We start from the raw sequence: 20,000 nt of genomic DNA on the forward strand, positions 1-20,000 counted from the left end.
TCATAATGGCGGTGATAGCGATGATAACGATCAGTGTGGATATCTGGATATATTGAGTACTAAAAGCCTCTTGACTAGACCGGGTGGGGAGCGATAGAGTGGCTACGGCCGACTTTCTATCGCGTCAACAATGAATAATCTCACGCACATGTAAACGATGTTGTTGATGTTGATAGGAGGGCGTGGAGGAGGCGTCTTGACCTCTTTCCCTTCGGTCAGGACTCGGGTCATCTTGGGTTTTCTTGGGGAAGGCGAGAAAATTTCAGGGATGTAGCGGTGAGTAGCTTGGGGGGGGGGGGGGGGGGGGGAGGGATACGTTGCGTGGATTCGTCGTGAAGGTCGCCATTTTGGAAGTCGTGGCTTTGCTCACAATTATGTTTGTGCGTGTGCGTGTGTGTGTGTGTGTGTGTGTGTGTGTGTGTGTGTGTGTGTGTGTGTGTGTGTGTGTGTGTGTGTGTGTGTGTGTGTGTGTGTGTGTGTGTGTGTGTGTGTGTGTGTGTGCTTCTAGTGTAACTGTCAGCTGCACCCAAAGTTACCCTTTTCTTTACTTTTTAAAGCAATTCATTACAGTTCAGGTGGAATTACATTGGGAATATATAACCAATTAATAGCTGTAATAATATATTCATCACACATCTACACAAAAGTTACCTTTCCATCACAATTTCTTCATCCTAGCCATTTTTTGCCTTTCTCGTCAGACCAAGAATATTTTAAGCACCATCGGAAAATATCATCATAAAGTACTTCTTTATTACTTTTTTTTAAATTTCATCATATCTTTCTATGAATATCCAAATGAAATGCCTTGTAGAAGCTCGGTTGTGAATCGTAATTCAGCTTTTTCTACTTTGAAAATGGTTTATTATCTAGCTTTGTGTTCAGTAAACATATATCATACTTAAATAAGGATTATATAGGGCTTATATGAGACTTAAATGAGACTAAACCAAGACTTTAAGCCAGATTTGCATAAAACTTGAAAAGGACCTATATAAGACAGATAAGTCTAAAACAAGTGAGATTTAAGAGAGACCTAAATGGAATTCACGCAAGACTAAAACATGACTTAAACGGGACTTACACAAGACTAAAACATGACTTAAACGGGACTTACACAAGACTAAAACATAACTCAAACGGGACTTACACAAGACTAAAACATGAATTAAACGGGACTTACACAAGACTAAAACATAACATACCTGGGACTCGAATAAAAATTAATTTAGAATATTTCGCCCACAGGTGTGTCGCTTGAGCTCATCCGGGCTTCAAGCGTCGGTCTTCACTGAACACGAAAACGCCAGTCTCATGTTGTGGAACAGTAAGTGTAATTAAGTGTATAGTGTAATATAGGCTGGGAGAGGGGGATGGGGGATGGGGAGAGGGGGGGAAGGGGGAGAGGGGGGGAAGGGGGGGAGGGGGGGAAGGGGGAGAGGGGGGAAGGGGGAGAGGGAAGGGGGAGAGGGGGAGAGGGGGAAGGGGGAGAGGGAGGGGGAGGGGGAAGAGAGAGAGAGAGAGAAAAAGAGAAAGAGAAAGAGAGAGAGAGAGAGAGAGAGAAAGAGAGAAGAGAGAAGAGAGAAGAGAGAAGAGAGAAGAGAGAAGAGAGAAGAGAGAAGAGAGAGAGAGAGAGAGAGAGAGAGAGAGAGAGAGAGAGAGAGAGAGAGAGAGAGAGAGAGAGGAGAGAGTAGAGAGAGAGTAGAGAGAGGGAGAGACAAAGAAGAAAAAAAAATAGAGAGAGAGAGATTTGTGGAACACCAAGTGTAACGTTTTCTCTCGTTTTGCTGTGAAAATTGTGTTTCGTTGTGAATACTTCTCTAACAAAATATTTCTTGTAAAAAAACATTACATTTTGCTGAGGGAAAGATAAAAAAGGAGAAAGACAAAGAGAGAAAGAGAAAAAAAACAGAGCTAGAGAGTAAGGCATTGCTAGACATTAGCACTGATATGTAAATGTGAGGATGTTTATATATCTATTTCTCTTTCTTTGAAGCAAGGGCTTTCACTTGCTTCAGAGTGGCGTTAAGGATTGAAGACACTCATGTTATTCATTTCATGTAGAATTGTGATTATATTTACGTGTTTGTGTGTATATGAAAAAAAAATGTCTCCTGTTCTCTCTCTCTCTCTCTCTCTCGCTTTCTCTCCTGCCACTTAAGTTTTTTGTTCTCGCTTTCGCTCTCAATCTCGCTTTTTATCTCTCTCTCTCTACCTCGCTTTCGCTTTCGCTTTCTCTACCTTGCCTTCGCTCTCTCTCTCTCTTTACCTCGCTTTCTCTTTCTCTTCTCTCTCTCTCTACCTTGCCTTCGCTCTCTATCTCTCTCTCTTTACCTCGCTTTCGCTCTCTCTCTCTCTCTCTCTCTCTCTCTCTCTCTCTCTCTCTCTCTCTCTCTCTCTCTCTCTCTCTCTCTCTCTCTCTCTCTCACTTTCTTTCACTCTCGAAGCTGTCTGCGTGATAGATGGAGGGAGCAACGAAGGCAGACCTTTAGAAACAAATCGAGAGATTACACACAAACCTCGGCATTTGGGTGACCAGCGTCCAACCCAACCGACAAGTAGAATTGGTGTTAATAAGGCTGAGAATCGAGCACACAAGACTGACTTTTGGGCCGATGATGGTTAAGAGTGAAGCACGTTTCGAGGGAAACTTGTAGGCCGGTGGTAGTAGCTAAGAGTGAAGCACATTATGAGGGAAACTTATAGGCCGATGATAGCAGCTATGAGTGAAGCACATTATGAGGGAAACTTATAGGCCGATGATAGCAGCTATGAGTGAAGCACATTATGAGGGAAACTTATAGGCCGATGACAGTGGCTAAGATAGAAGCACATTATGAGGGAAACTTGTAGGCCGATGATAGTAGGTATGAGTGAAGCACATTATGAGGGAAACTTGTAGGCCGATGACAGTGGCTAAGAGAGAAGCACATTATGAGGGAAACTTATAGGCCGATGACAGTGGCTAAGATAGAAGCACGTTGTGAGGGAAGCCAAGAGCCATTAACGACCGCATATGTAGTGGACAGATGTGCAGTATTCTCAGACCAATGGCATATGTACTTGTCACCCTCATATATGCTAAGATATGTATTGTGGATTGTGACATAGGTGTTATTAATGTTCTAAGGGAGACAATCATCTTACAAAATTTTTTATTATAGATTATGTTTATGCAATTATTTTTATATTTTAAAGCATAATATCTATGATTAGATTTTTCATATGATATTTATTGTTATTCATATTTAATCATAAATAATATTATTTTTTTAAATAGATTTTTAAACGTTTTAAATATGCTAGTATTTTAATCTCTTAATGTATTCGCTGTTACTGATCTTTACATAATTTTAGATAATCAATCAATCACTTTCGCTCTCTATCTCTCTCTCTCTCTCTTTCTCTTTCTCTGTATGTGTGTCTCTCTGCTTCTCTCTCTATAAAAATAAAAATATCATCACAATTCTTGTTCACCACCAATCACTATTCACATCAGTAGCCTCTAACACCATTCTTTACATCACCATCTATCACCACAACTATCATCATCGATTCCTAATCTTTATCACCATCAACCACTGCTCTTGTCAATAGCATCAATCACCATTGCTTATACCTTAACCAATTACTCATACATTCATCATAATTAGTCCTACACCACTGTCTACACCCTCATCAGACCTTGTTCCTGGCAGCAATATCCATTCTCTTCACCCTCATCAGACCCTATTTTAGGGTCTCTACACCCTCCTCACATCCTATTTCAGGCCCCAATCCCCTTTCTTTTCACTCTCCTCAGACCCTATTTGAGGCCCCAGTCCCCTTTCTTTTCACTCTCCTCAGACCCCATTTGAGGCCCCAATCCCCATCATATACACTCACCAATCTCTCTCCCTATCCCGCCCAGATACCGACGACGGATCCTTCTGGTTGGGCGTGGACGGGCGCGTGTACCTGACCTTCAGTACTGCGGTGAAGTCAGGGGACGCCCTGGTCACGTGCAGCCAGTTCCCCGGCTTCCGACTGGGGTCCTTCTCCTCCCTCGAGTCCATGGCCGCCCTCAAGGAGTTCTACGAAAGAGATGGTGAGGAGGGATGGGGGAGACGGGGGGCATTTGAGGGAGAAGGGAGGATAGGGGGATGGTTAGGGATAGAAGGGTTGGGGGGATAGGTAGGTGGACGTGTCTAAGATCGAAGGGTGGAAGGCATGGTTAGATGGGGGCGTTTGGCACAGACGGATGCGGGGATGGGGAGGAGATGGAAGGATAGGGGGATGGTTAGAGATAGAGGGGTTGGGGGGATAGGTAGGTGGACGTGTCTAAGATCGAAGGGTGGAAGGCATGGTTAGATGGGGGCGTTTGGCACAGACGGATGGGGGGATGGGGAGGGGTCGGAGGGAGGGGGGGATGGCTAGGGATGGAAGGGTTGGGGGGATAGGTAGGTGGGCTTGTCTAGGATAAAAGGGTGGAAGGCATGGTTTAATGGGGGCGTTTGGCACAGCCGGATGGGGGGATGGGGAGGTGCGTTTGAGGGAGATGGAAGGATAGGGGGATGGTTAGGTATAGAAGGGTTGGGGGGATAGGTAAGTAGACAAGTAGACGTGTCTAGGATAAAAGGGTGGAAGGCATGGTTTAATGGGTGCTTTTGGAACAGATAGAAGGATGGGGGCGATGGGGAGGTGGGTGTGTTTTGGACAGATCATTATCAAAACTGGTTACCTATCTTCAAGGGGTGAGTAGATAGGTATGTTTAGAAAGGGCACATAGATGAAGAGACGGATAGGTAGTGTGCGTAAGAGGAAGAGATGGGTAAGTGGTAGATAACAGACGATATCAATGAAACAAATGGACAGGTAGATAAAATGGAAGCAATTTGAGCTATTGGAAAGAGTCAATACCAAACCGTACCCTTTCACTATGAATGATCCTTTGTCCTTATGATCTCTACCAGGTTCTCTTTCCTCACAGGGGATTGTGACGCTTGTTTCTCCTCCTCCACAGGCACTCAGGTGTCAGTCGACCTGTCAATCAACAACGTTTGGGGGGATGGCGTGCCCTACGATCAAACGAAGAGTCTCTACGAACGAACTTATGTCTCAGGTTACAACTACATCATGCTGGACGGGACCTTAATCCAAAAGTCCAGAAGGGAGAACGTCAGGTTGCTGTGTCAGGCAGATCTAGCTAACGCAGAACTCCCTTGAATTGAGGACCTCCGACGGGCCAGCGGTTCCTCGTGCTCGTCCTGGTGGCAGTGACAGTTCTAACAGGCTGTTGATAATTGGTAATAGTTGGAAATTGTGGTTCATTTCGGTTGATAACGTGATTTTGTTCCTAAATTGGCAATATAGTGTAGAAAAAGGGGGTGAATGAGAGCTTTCCATCGCAATAGGCGGAATTGAAGCATTTCGATGGTAGATCTTCATCAGAATTACATGCAAAGGGGAACTCAAATGGGGTAAGGTAACTGAACCGTTCTTTGGCAAACAATGTAGCTTAGTCTGCTTTGTTTAATTCATTTAATCACTGAACTATATGCCTTTCAACGTCATCCTCAAATCTTGAACATATTTAGTCACTTGATTCACGGGTTTTATTTGAAATATAACCCTTTCCCTTCAGCAAAGCAAAGCAAAAAAAAAAAAAAAAAAAAAAAAAAAAAAAAAAAAAAAAAAAAAAAAAAAAAAGAAAAAAAAGAGAGAGAGAGAGAGAGAGAGAGAGAGAGAGAGAAAGAGAGAGAGAGAGAGAGAGAGAGAGAGAGAGAGAGAGAGAGAGAGAGAGAGAGAGATAATAATAATAATAAGTATAATAAAAAAAGGGAAACTGTACTGCACTAATTTCACGTTTGGTCCATGCGTTTTGCTCAGCCCTTGTTGTCGAGGCAAAAATACACTTGCCAAGTTGTTGATGGTCGATACCAGGTCTGTGTTGGTATTTGTTTTTAGTAATTGATACATTCGTGACGATAATTTGACCTAAATCGATGTTCTTCTGGAATGCAATCATTAACAGCATGTCAAGTGCATCTTCGCCTTAAAAGATAGATAGATAAGAAATAAAAAAAATTGTAGACCCACCACAGATAAACATGAAGAATGAATATGACTTTAAAACTGTATACCGTGTTACAAGCTTACGAAATATATAAACTAAATGGCATAGGTAAATGGAAGGAGACAAAGATTTCATTGCAAAGTTTGGATAAAACGATTACACTGTACTTTGTGTTTCAGTGGCCAGCGACCGGTCTGCCCTAACTTAAGCTGAACTTGACCTATCCTAAACTTAACCGAACCTGACCTAATCTGACCTAAAACCGAGTGTAAGGCTGCGTTTAAACCAAGCGAATCGAAGCGATTCAATTCATGGAGAATCATTTGACTCGAATAATTTTGAATCAGCATAGTTCCAATTGAGTCACGATCGTGATGCTATATATATATATATTCATACACACGCACATGTGTATGTGTACACACACACACACACACACACACACATTTATATATATATATGTATATATATATATATATATATATATATATATTCATATATATATGTGTATATATATATCCAATATAGGTGTGTGTGTGTGTGTGTGTGTGTGTGTGTGTGTGTGTGTCTGTGTGTGTGTGGCATCATTATCTCGTTGCACAGGATCACTAGGATCATTTATAGCAGTCGTTCTCGTACTAGATTGGTGAGAATGGTGCTTCCTCCTCGGCTGATTCGCCTTGACTGATGGAAAAATAGATCCAAACCAATCATTGAATCTGAATCCCCATGAATTGAATTGATTCGAATCGCTTGGTGGAAACAGTTACGTTTAAACTAATGTGGCGAATCAAGACGATTCATGAATCGCGTTGATTCGCTATACGAGTTTAGATCTAACCGTTTCCACCAAGCGATTCGAATCAACAGAATTCCTGCCGATTCCTGGCGATTCAGATTCAATGATTGGTTTGGACCTATTTTTCCATCAGTCAAGGCCAATCAGCCGAGGAGGAGGCACCATTCTCACCAATTTAGTACGAGAACGACGTGTTGTGAATGACCCTAATGATCCTGTGCACCGATCTATCACGCGGTGTATATTTCACATCGGAATTCCACTCCGGCCTTTGCGGAATGCAGAGTAATTGACGGCTGGAAGGTCGTAAAGCATTGTGGTTTCACGTCGGCAATATCCTTTGTGAGAAAAAATGTAAAAAAATGAATAAATGAATAAAAAATAAATGATGGTAATGATAATAACGAAAACAATGATGATGGTACTACTAATGATAGTGATAACAAGGATAATATTGATGATTATAATAATAAACAATAACAATAGTAGTGATGATGATAGTAATAGTGATAATGGTAGAGATAGTGATAATAATTATGATGATAATAATGATGATAATACTGATGATAAGAATCATATCTATATGTATCTATTAACCATTACACCACAACAACTTAGTGATTATGGAAAGAAAGCTCTTCACTCTCTTCTCTGTCTCCTTTCTTTTTATGTCTGCCCTTTCTCTGTCTATTCGTCTGTCTGGCTCTGCATCTATCATCTTCTCTCTACTTTTCTTTCTCTGTCTGCCTGTCTCTTTCTCTGTCTTCTTCCCAAAGAACGAATAAGTAATCTGTAGAATAGTAATTTAAAAACAAAATATAAATGTAAACTGATACAGTTCATTATGGATAAGTTTCTGTAAATTCATTTTATTGAAATATGCAGTAATTTAAGTCGTTGTAAATTTCATATATTATGTTAATGATTGTTTTTCATAAATGCTATGAACGACGTTTCTGGTTTATAAGATTATAAAAATGATGTGAAATTTATGGAACTAAAAAAAGAAAAAAGTGTAATCCAAGATATGATTTTTTATTTAATTTTGTTATTATTATTTTTCATGAGGGACCTGAAGCGGAAAAAAATATATCAGAAGAGAAAGGAGAAAAATAATTAAAGATATATCACAAAAGTTGCCTGTTTTTGAGACTATATGAACTGATCGTGATAATAATGATCAAAACGGTTATAACAACAATATCAAAATTAGACATTAATGATAGTACTAATAAAGCCTAGTTGTATCTCTCTCTCTCTCTCTCTCTCTCTCTCTCTCTCTCTCTCTCTCTCTCTCTCTCTCTCTCTCTCTCTCTCTCTCTCTCTCTCTCTCTCTCTCTCATATGGGGGGCTTGTTGTATGGTCCACTCCGATTTGATGTTTGTCATAAACTTACCAATCTTAAGATGATAAACTTACGATTATAAATGTGATTGATGGAATTTAAAGAGATTAAAAAAATCACAATAAACCAAAAGATATCATAATATTTGTTATGAGCGACCTGAAGAAAGAAGCAAGAGAGAGAGAGAGAAAAAAAACTTGACTCTGGTTACAAAGAACAAGGTCAAAAATAGATGAATACCAGCTGCCTTCTTTTGAGATTGTGTAAACCTTAGGTCATCCTATATCATATATATATATATATATATATATATATATATATATATATATATATATATATATATATATATATATATATATATATATGCATGTGTGTATACATATGTTTAAATATATATATGTGTGTGTATACTTTATATATAGGTATGTATGAATATATATTTTTTTATATGTATATATATAATATATATGCACACATATATACACACATATATACACGCGCGCGCGCTCGTAAATACTTTCAAACTAGTACTTAGTGCAATAATATCCTCATTAACATCATCAAAGTTACTAATATTGCACCATAAAGGCAGCATCAACTTTGAACTTCCCATTTTCTTCCAGTTATAGAACGGGCCGAGGTGCTCCGCGCGCTCTTCAGCCAGGTGCAGTTGCTTATATATGAATCCGCCTCCGTAAATAGGGGCGGAGTCATGGGAATCTGTTGTAATACACCTCTTGGCACCGGAAAAAAGGCCTCTATTATCATCGTACCATTATTATGATAATAATTTTTGCTGTTATCATTGACAACTTTTTTCTGTCATTACTTATATCTAATATGAATGTTGTTACTATTGCTGTTGTGGCCATTGTTACCATGATCGATTCATTTTTTTTTTCTCTAAGATGTAACTAGTGTGGCATCTTTTTTGACAGTATTTTCCTTTCTGGCAAAGCTGGAAACTGCTGCTGTGCTTTCCAAGTGAGGCATCCAAAGGCCGGACTCAAGTTCAATTTCTCTCTCTTTTGTCCTATTTTTCACCGCTTCTATTTTGGTTCATTATAAATCGCAGTCTCTTTAATTCCACCAGTCATATTTATAATCTTAGGTTTGGTAGGATTATGATAAATATCAAATCGGAGGAAATCACACCACAAGATCCCATGTGAGAGAGAGAGAGAGAGAGAGAGAGGGAGAGAAATAAAGGAAGGAAGGAAGGAAGGAGGGAAAGAAGGAATGAAGCTGGGAGGGAAGGAAGGAAAAAAGGAGCGAGGGAGGGAGGGAAAGCGGGAGGCATTACTTCAAAAAACTTTGGAAGTCCTCGTGGTGTAGTGGTTAACACAACTAACTCTGAATCAGGAGATCTTGGGTTCGAATCCCGACAAGGACAACTGGAAAGATTTTTTTTTGTATTATTTTTCTTTTTAATGTTTCTTTTGTATTTTTACGTAGATTGTCTGACCTGTTCCTTTTTGATTTTGTAATGTACTTTACAAACCAGTACACTACTGTGATTTATATATGAGACATTTGAAGGCAGAATCAAATACGAAATTCTTTATGATTTCTTTCCTCTGAAAAATGAATTGGGTTTATAAAGGTTTATATTTCCTTTATTTCCACAATCACCTGGAATTTTACAAGGAGTTATGTATCTATATATTTTTATTCATTTAATTATTTTTATAAAGAACTATAGCCCCTTCCAACTGATTTGTTATTATTACCTTTATTACCACTACTATTATCATCGTACCATTATCATGATAATAATTTTTGCTGTTATCATTGACAACTTTTTTCTGTCATTACTTATATCTAATATGAATGTTGTTACTATTGCTGTTGTGGCCATTGTTGCCATGATCGATTCATTTTTTTTTTCTCTAAGATGTAACTAGTGTGGCATTTTTTTTGACAGTATTTTCCTTTCTGGCAAAGCTGGAAACTGCTGCTGTGCTTTCCAAATGAGGCATCCAAAGGCCGGACTCAAGTTCAATTTCTCTCTCTTTTGTCCTATTTTTCACCGCTTCTATTTTGGTTCATTATTAATCGCAGTCTCTTTAATTCCACCAGTCATATTTATAATCTTAGGTTTGGTAGGATTATGATAAATATCAAATCGGAGTAAATCACACCACAAGATCCCATGTGAGAGAGAGAGAGAGAGGGAGTAAAAGAAAGAGGGAAGGAAGGAAGGAAGGAAGGAAGGAAGGAAGGAAGGAAGGAAGGAAGGAAGGAAGGAAGGAAGGAAGGAAGGAAGGAAGGAAGGAAGGAGAGAATAAAGGAAGGAAGGTGGGAGGGAAGGAAGGAAGGAAGGAGGGGGTGGAGGGAGGCAAATGGGGAGGCATTACTTCAATGAGCTATAAAAGTCCTCGTAGTGTAGTGGTTAACACGACTAACTCTGAATCAGGAGATCTCGGGTTCGAATCCCGACAAGGACAACTGGAAAATAATTTTATTAGTATTATTTTTCTTTTTAATGTTTCCTTTGTATTTTTGCGTGGATTGTTTGACCTGTTCCTTTTTGATTTTGTAATGTACTTTCCAAACCAGTAAACTACTGTGATTTATAAATGAGACATTTGAAGGCAGAATCAAATACGAAATTCTTTATGATTTCTTTCCTCTGAAAAATTAATTGGGTTTATAGAGATGTTTATATTTCCTTTATTTCCACAATCACAAGGAATTTTACAAGGAGATATGTATCTATATATTTTTATTTATTTGATTATTTCTATAAAGAAATATGGCCTCTTCCAACATGTCAAAAATATATGATTTTTTTCAGTTCCTCAAAGAGAAGAAAAGGAAACAAAAGAAAAGAGAGAGAGAGAGAGAGAGAGAGAGAGAGAGAGAGAGAGAGAGAGAGAGAGAGAGAGAGAGAGAGAGAGAGAGAGAGAGAAAAGCTTGAGAAAGGCGGTCCATGTCGATTCCTAATGATTTCTTCGAAATTCCATATTTTGAACATGAATATTTGCAATAAGGAAGGAGCGAGGTTATTCATTTAGGAGGAAAAAAAGCAAATTCGGTTCAAGAATCCGCCTGATATATATATGTAAAGGGAGGAAAATGCGAAAGAAAGGAAAAAGAAAATAAGATGTTAAAAGGTTCAGAAGAGTATGAATGAGGTGTGAATGTTGACTGGGCAAACTACCCAGTGACCAAAATTAGCATGAATGTGCGCGCGAAAGGATGAAAGTCTATGTTTGTTTGTAATCTTTTCATGTTTATATTGAGATTTATCAGAAGTATCGGACGTAGTCACTACATTGTTTGTGCACTATACACGGAGTTCATCCGATTCATCCGTTCCCACGGGTGACACAGGACGGGTGAGGTATTCACGGCACCGACAACGTGCGTGGGGCCGAGAGAACGTCAGTGGGTCGTGCGTTACAGGCTCCACGTGCCCACGCCTACTTAGGCACGCACTGTGGGCCTGCCCGTACTTCGTCTTCGTTGCACGTGTTCCACTCGCCCACACACGCCCACACACCCCGGGCCTCTCTGCCGGTACTCCTTGGCGATGATGGGCGGCGCCCAAGGTCCCTAAAACACCAAAGAAACACCGTGTACCGTTTGTCGGCTGGTATACCTCGGCCATATGATTCATTTCTACACATATTTATTATATCATTCAATGGTATTATCTTACCGAGGAATATGAATGTAGGGAGTGTGGTATCGTCCTTTACAATTCTACCCGAGAGCAGGTCAGATCGTCCTCTCGGTTCGGCAGTCAGGAGAGCAAGACCTTTTCCTTGTCTTACCTTCACGGCGACATGCCTGCGCTGCCCTCGGGTCGCCACTCCCTCGTTCAGCATTGTTTACGCTCGGTAATTGTTCTATTTCAGGTAACCATTCGCGTTGTATGCACTTATTTTCTGTGTGTTTTACGTTATGGAGACATTTCACCATATGATAAATCTCAATATAAACATATAAAGATTACAAACAAACATAGACTTTCATCCTTTCGCGCGCACATTCATGGTAATTTTGGTCACTGGGTAGTTTGCCCAGTCAACATTCACACCTCATTCATACCCTACTGAACCTTTTAACATCTTATTTTCTATTTCCTTTCTTTCCCTTTACATATATATATATATATATATATATATATATATATATATATATATATTATATATATATATATATACATACATACATATATATGTATATATATATGTATATTATATAAATATAATATGTAAGTTTTCAATCATGAAGATATAGAAAGAAAGAAATAGAAATGAAATAAAATCCTTAACGTTTCTTTTATATTTTTTCGCGGATCATTTATTTTCATGCAACTCGTATTAGACTTGCAAGACAAATCGCCTTTTGATTTTGTTACATATTTTACTTCATGTTTCTCTTCTACTTTTGCGCAGATCATTTCTTTCCATGCAACTCGTGGACGTGTGACATGTTCATTTCTAATTTTGTAACGTATTTCACTGAATGGCAAAGCAGGAAGCCTGTGATCTCTAAGTGAGACACTCGGAGGCAGAATCACTTGTTTTATGATACCTTTTGGAAGGAGGGAAGGAGGGAAGGAAGGAAGGAAGGAGGGAAGGAAGGAAGGAGGGAGGGAGGGAAGGAAGGAAGGAGGGAAGGAGGGAGGGAGGGAAGGAGGGAGGGAGGGAGAGAAAGAAGGAGGGAGGGAGGGAGAGAAAGAAGGAGAGAGGGAGGGAGAGAAAGAAGGAGGGAAGGAGGGAGAGAAAGAAGGAGCGAGGGAGGGAAGGAAGGAAGGAAGGAAGAAGGAACAGTGGAAGCATTACTCTACTTAGCAATGGAAGTCCTCGTGGTGTAGTGGTTAACACGACTAACTCTGAATCAGGAGATCTCGGGTTCGAATCCCGACAAGGACAACTGAGAAATAGTTTTATTAGTATTATTTTTCTTTTTAATGTTTCTTTTGTATATTTGCGTGGATTGTTTGACCTGTTCCTTTTTGATTTTGTAATGTACTTTACAAACCAGTAAACTACTGTGATTTATAAATGAGACATTTGAAGGCAGAATCAAATTCGAAATTCTTTATGATTTCTTTCCTCTGAAAAATTAATTGGATTTATAGAGATGTTTATATTTCCTTTATTTCCACAATCACATGGGATTTTACAAGGAGTTATATATCTATATATCTTTATTTATTTAATTATTTTTATAAAAAACTATGGCCCCTTCCAACATGTCCAAAATATATGATTTTTTTCAGTTGCTCAAAGAAAAGAAAAGGAAGCAAAAGAAAAAAGAGAGAAAAAAAAGCTTGAGAAAGGCGGTCCATGTCGATTCCTAATGATTTCTTCAAAAATCCATATTTTGAACATGAATATTTGCAATAAGGAAGGAGCGAGGTTATTCATTTAGGAGAAAAAAAAGCAAATTCGGTTCAAGAATCCGCGTGATACACACACACACACACACACACACACACACACACACACACACACACACACAAGGAAGGAAGGAAGGAGGGAGGGAAGGAAGGAAGGAAGGAGGGAAGGAGGGAAGGAAAACTCGAGGCATTACTCTAATCAACTAAGGAAGTCCTCGTGGTGTAGTGGTTAACACGACTAACTCTGAATCAGGAGATCTCGGGTTCGAATCCCGACAAGGACACTGGACAGTCTTTTATTTGTATTATTTTTCTTTTTAATGTTTCTTTTGTATTTTTGCGTGGATTGTTTGACCTGTTCCTTTTTGATTTTGTAATGTACTTTACAAACCAGTAAACTACTGTGATTTATAAATGAGACATTTGAAGGCAGAATCAAATCCGAAATTCTTTATGATTTCTTTCCTCTGAAAAATTAATTGGGTTTATAGAGCTGTTTATATTTCCTTTATTTCCACAATCACAAGGAATTTTACAAGGAGTTATGTATCTATATATTTTTATTTATTTGATTATTTCTATAAAGAAATATGGCCTCTTCCAACATGTCAAAAATATATGATTTTTTTCAGTTCCTCAAAGAAAAGAAAAGGAAACAAAAAGAAAGAGAGAGAGAAAAAAAGCTTGAGAAAGGCGGTCCATGTCGATTCCTAATGATTTCTTCGAAATTCCACATTTTGAACATGAATATTTGCAATAAGGAAGGAGCGAGGTTATTCATTTAGGAGGAAAAAAACAAGCAAATTCGGTTCAAGAATCCGCCTGATATATATATGTAAAGGGAGGAAAATGCGAAAGAAAGGAAATAGAAAATAAGATGTTAAAAGGTTCAGAAGAGTATGAATGAGGTGTGAATGTTGACTGGGCAAACTACCCAGTGACCAAAATTAGCATGAATGTGCGCGCGAAAGGATGAAAGTCTATGTTTGTTTGTAATCTTTTCATGTTTATATTGAGATTTATCAGAAGTATCGGACGTAGTCACTACATTGTTTGTGCACTATACACGGAGTTCATCCGATTCATCCGTTCCCACGGGTGACACAGGACGGGTGAGGTATTCACGGCACCGACAACGTGCGTGGGGCCGAGAGAACGTCAGTGGGTCGTGCGTTACAGGCTCCACGTGCCCACGCCTACTTAGGCACGCACTGTGGGCCTGCCCGTACTTCGTCTTCGTTGCACGTGTTCCACTCGCCCACACACGCCCACACACCCCGGGCCTCTCTGCCGGTACTCCTTGGCGATGATGGGCGGCGCCCAAGGTCCCTAAAACACCAAAGAAACACCGTGTACCGTTTGTCGGCTGGTATACCTCGGCCATATGATTCATTTCTACACATATTTATTATATCATTCAATGGTATTATCCTACCGAGGAATATGAATGTAGGGAGTGTGGTATCGTCCTTTACAATTCTACCCGAGAGCAGGTCAGATCGTCCTCTCGGTTCGGCAGTCAGGAGAGCAAGACCTTTTCCTTGTCTTACCTTCACGGCGACATTCCTGCGCTGCCCTCGGGTCGCCACTCCCTCGTTCAGCATTGTTTACGCTCGGTAATTGTTCTATTTCAGGTAACCATTCGCGTTGTAGAGATATAGGAGGAGAGAAAAGAAAGAATCAGCTCGAGTCAGGTAGAGGTCGCCAGTCCTCATTCAGGATAGAACCCTGCTTTCACCCGTTTTACACTAAAGATGGAAGGAGTAGATATAGTCGGAGGGAGAAGAAAGAATCTGCTCAAGTAAGGCAGAGGACGCCAACCCTCATTCAGGATAGAACCCTGCTTTCACCATAAGATAAATCTCAATATAACCATATAAAGATTACTAACAAACATAGACATTCATCCTTTCGCGCGCACATTCATGGTAATTTTGGTCACTGGGTAGTTTGCCCAGTCAACATTCACACCTCATTCATACCCTACTGAACCTTTTAACATCTTATTTTCTATTTCCTTTCTTTCCCTTTACATATATATATATACATATATATATATTTATATATATTATATATATATATACATACATATATATGTATATATATGTATATTATATAAATATAATATGTAAGTTTTCAATTATGAAGATATAGAAAGAAAGAAATAGAAATGAAATAAAATCCTTAACGTTTCTTTTATATTTTTTCGCGGATCATTTATTCTCATGCAACTCGTATTAGACTTGCATGACAAATCTCCTTTTGATTTTGTTACGTATTTTACTTAACGTTTCTCTTCTACTTTTGCGCAGATCATTTCTTTTCATGCAACTCGTGGACGTGTGACATGTTCATTTCTAATTTTGTAACGTATTTCACTGAATGGCAAAGCAGGAAGCCTGTGATCTCTAAGTGAGACTCTCGGAGGCAGAATCACACATTTTTATGATACCTTTTGGAAGGAGGGAAGGAAGGAAGGAAGGAAGGAAGGAAGGAAGGAAGGAAGGAAGGAAGGAAGGAAGGAAGGAAGGAAGGAAGGAAGGAAGGAAGGAATGAAGGAAGGAGGGAGGGAGGGAGAGAAAGAAGGAGGGAGGGAGGGAGAGAAAGAAGGAGGGAGGGAGGGAGAGAAAGAAGGAGGGAAGGAGGGAGAGAAAGAAGGAGGGAGAGAGGGAGGGAGGGAGGGAGGGAGGGAAGGAAGGAAGGAAGAAGGAACAGTGGAAGCATTGCTCCACTTCCTAATGGAAGTCCTCGTGGTGTAGTGGTTAACACGACTAACTCTGAATCAGGAGATCTCGGGTTCGAATCCCGACAAGGACAACTGGACAACGTTTTATTTGTATTATTTTTCTTTTTAATGTTTCCTTTGTATTTTTGCGTGGATTGTTTGACCTGTTCCTTTTTGATTTTGTAATGTACTTTCCAAACCAGTAAACTACTGTGATTTATAAATGAGACATTTGAAGACGGAATCAAATACGAGATTCTTTATGATTTCCTTCCTCTGAAAAATTAATTGGGTTTATAGAGATGTTTATATTTCCTTTATTTCCACAATCACAAGGAATTGTACAAGGAGTTATGTATCTATATATTTTTATTCATTTGATTATTTTTATAAAGAACTATGGCCCCTTCCAACATGTCAAAAATATATGATTTTTTCAGTTGCTCAAAGAAAAGAAAAGGAAACAAAAGAAAAAAGAGAGAAAAAAAAGCTTGAGAAAGTCTCATTTCTCTTTCTTGCGTCTTTTTTCTTGGTTCTCCTCCATCTTCGTCTTCGTCTACTCCACTTCTTTCTTTCCCTTTTCGTTTGCCTTTTCTTTCTTTTCGCTCTTCTCTCCGTTTTGCTTTTTATATTCTTTTTTCCTTTTCTTCTCATTTTCTCCCACTCCCTCTCTCTTTTTTCTTGCCTCACTTTCCTTTTTTTCATTTGTCTTATCTTAGCGCTTGTTATTTTGCCTCTCTTTCTTTTCTCTGTACCCCATCTTTTATTCTCTTTATACCTCTTCTTCTCTATTACGTCAACCTTTTCCTATTTTCCTTGTTCTCCCTTTTCCTTTTCATATATATATTTTTTGCCCCCCCCTCTCTCTCTCTTTCAATGTTACACATCACACACTTGCATATACTCACGAGGAAGTTATTTAAATACCCCGTTTAACCTGATTTTATTGCCCCTCGGCCACGGTGGACGAGTGGGTTAAGGCGCCAGATTCGAACGCGCGATCGCGGACACGGATACGCGGTCGCGGGTTCGAATCCCCAAAAGGGAGCAAAAAAATAAGAAAATTGCTCCCTCTGATTGCAACATTGCCCGGAGCTAAAAGACATGAAAAGCTCCGGGCTTATCAAAAGGCGCCGTTGCAATCAGTTTTGTTTTTAGATTATCTTGTATTCATGATTAATTGCATCAATTTATAGACGCAGGAAATAGATAATAAGCCCGTAGAGTTTTATATAATAAAGTTTAAAAGTACGAAGTTAGTGCATAATACTAATAAAAACAAAAGCCGGTCCGATTGCAATCAATTTCCCCCTGCTATGCATTTATTTGTGTGTGTGTATTTGTTTTACATGTGTGCGTATAGCCATGTGCAAGTCACGAGAAGTCAATCAAAATCCACCATATATACTGTTAAAACAAGAGGAACAAGAGAAAATATCTTAAAAGGAAAATAGGAGAGATTATGGCACTCTCCCCCCTCCCATCTAACAAATTGTGAGAGCTGATACTATTTCTGTTCACAAGTTGTCATAAGCGCAACCTTCAATAAGTAAATCGTGTCATCTAATGGCGAGGATACGCGGATCTCAGCCGTGAGTCCCGGGTTCGATTCCTGGCGCGGGAAATTGTTCCATAGATTTATATTTCATAACTTGGTTTGGTTTCGATTTCCAAGTTGCTTACTCATGGAAATCAGTCTTACTCGAAGGATAAAATATAAATGACCAAAGCGATGCACTGAAACCAGTGGTAAGATTAGCATAGTTTGGAAATGTTTCTGGATGCAACTGCGTCTGTGCTTACTTGTGATATTGCGTGGGTCTCGTATGCTATTGATTTATATTAGATGAGAGTTTGATCTGTGTAAATATGAAGAGCATTCTCAAACATGATAAAATGCGTGACATGGAATTACTAACAATTATGCTCCGTGTTAAAATAGGAACTTCTGTCAATAAGGAAATTCTGTCAGAAGTTAATTATTATTCATTATCTTTCTGTTATCCTGACAAAGACCTCTGTTTCCAAGTTGCCAAAGCATTAGTGTGGATGCAACACTAGAGCCGACTGAATAACGGAAGAATTTGCCGAAAGTACAGCAGGACGGTACAGCAGCGGCCCCGCGGAATTAGCATTACTTGGTCTTACTTTACTTTAACTTCTTTTTACCACACCTTACTCTTCAGAGAAATTGCTTCTGCAGATCCAAGTTAATCTTAAGAGCAGCATTTACAACACCCGTATCTATAGTGCCACCGCTACAGTTTTATTTATTCAGTCACCCCTATAGCCTTAACGGAATCACATGCTCTCTCAGCGCTATTTTTTAGGGGCGTGTCTCATAATACTCCTTCAACTACCCCAATGTTTTTGAGTCTGTTATCAATCTTATCATTTTCCGGAATGCTCCATAAAAAAAAAAAAAAAAAAAAATGCCTGTCAATGATGTCTTATTATTAACGTATCCTAAAGGTTATTTCGCCAGTTTGGAATTACCGGTTATTCTAAATTATGACTTTTTCTCATGTGCATTCAGTTTCTAAGTATCATATGGATAAGCGTGTTTTGTTAAATGCACACATGTCAATTTAGAGAAATAAGTTATCTTTTTTTTCTTCTTCCTTTCCTCCGCCTCTCCTTTCTCTTCTTTCCTTTTTTATCTCATGACTCTTTCTTGCGTCTATAAATATAGTAAATGTTTTATGTACATCTCTTATTATTATTTATTTTATTATTTTATTTCTTTAGTGTTTGATGTAACTGAGATTTAGATGTAAAGCAAAAATCTTACATGATTTTTTCATATTTTCCTCGTTTTCATATTTGAATGGTTTACAAACGTCTCTCAACTAAGCTAAATGCAGTCTTTCTTCTCTAATGTATATATTATATTTACAGGGTCACATTTAACGTAGTAAAGAACACACAAACACACATTCACAGACACACTTTATCTTTTCATGGCGATTGATCACTTTCCCGCCTGTTTCAGATTGCTTGAACAGTAATTCGGAATTGATCGTACAAATAACGCTGAGCCAAACGAGCAAGCCAGATGGAAATGCAACGAAGCCAAGGCTATCCGAAGCAAGGAAATAACGCAATTTCTAAAATCAGTTGCTTCCTGTGCAAGGAATCGAACGCGGTCTCGCCACTGGGCCACGCGGGATCTGTTCTCCTTATTTGGTTTGAATGTTAAAAACGGAGGCAGCGTGTGTTGCCCAGCAGGGGTCAGATTTAGCCTCTAATTAATGCTAATCATACGCACTAAGCTGGTGCCACAGTAATTATAATCATTAATCATTATTACATGTTGATCACAACAACAACAAATAATATGGAAATAGACATGAATTATAATAATGATAAGAAGAGTATAAATAGCAGTTTTAAGTGATATTAATAAATGGAATTGATTATTATAATGGTACGATAACTTTAATAATGTGATAACGATAGATAATGATTTATTATAGGTATGTTGATAATAATAAGAATATAAGAATAATGGTAATGATAAAGATAATGAGGATGATTTTAATAAAGATGAGGGTGATGATAATGATGATGATACCAATAATAATGATAGTTGTGATGATGGGGAAGATGAAGTGAACACTATATAAGAAATGAGAGAACATTAACGTTTCTAATATAACTTCATTTCCAATTGTTGTATTAAGAATAAACATGTCAATAATATTGGCATAAAAAACGAAT

General features: G+C 38.8%; 1 protein-coding gene across 1 annotated transcript in view; it reads left to right on the forward strand.

Annotated features, from left to right (window-relative positions):
* Nucleotides 1-5,754, forward strand: part of LOC138861906 (uncharacterized) — a 10,661-nt gene extending 4,907 nt beyond the window's left edge. Inside the window, exons 3-5 of the mRNA XM_070122359.1 lie at nt 1,249-1,327; nt 3,911-4,087; nt 5,003-5,754. Coding sequence (XP_069978460.1) covers nt 1,249-1,327; nt 3,911-4,087; nt 5,003-5,205 — 459 coding nt within the window. The 3' untranslated portion in view covers nt 5,206-5,754. The remainder of the gene's footprint in view (nt 1-1,248; nt 1,328-3,910; nt 4,088-5,002) is intronic.
* The last annotated feature ends 14,246 nt before the right edge of the window (nt 5,755-20,000 follow it).

Source organism: Penaeus vannamei, chromosome 6 (genome assembly GCF_042767895.1).
Source record: "Penaeus vannamei isolate JL-2024 chromosome 6, ASM4276789v1, whole genome shotgun sequence".
Classification (NCBI taxonomy): domain Eukaryota; kingdom Metazoa; phylum Arthropoda; class Malacostraca; order Decapoda; family Penaeidae; genus Penaeus; species Penaeus vannamei.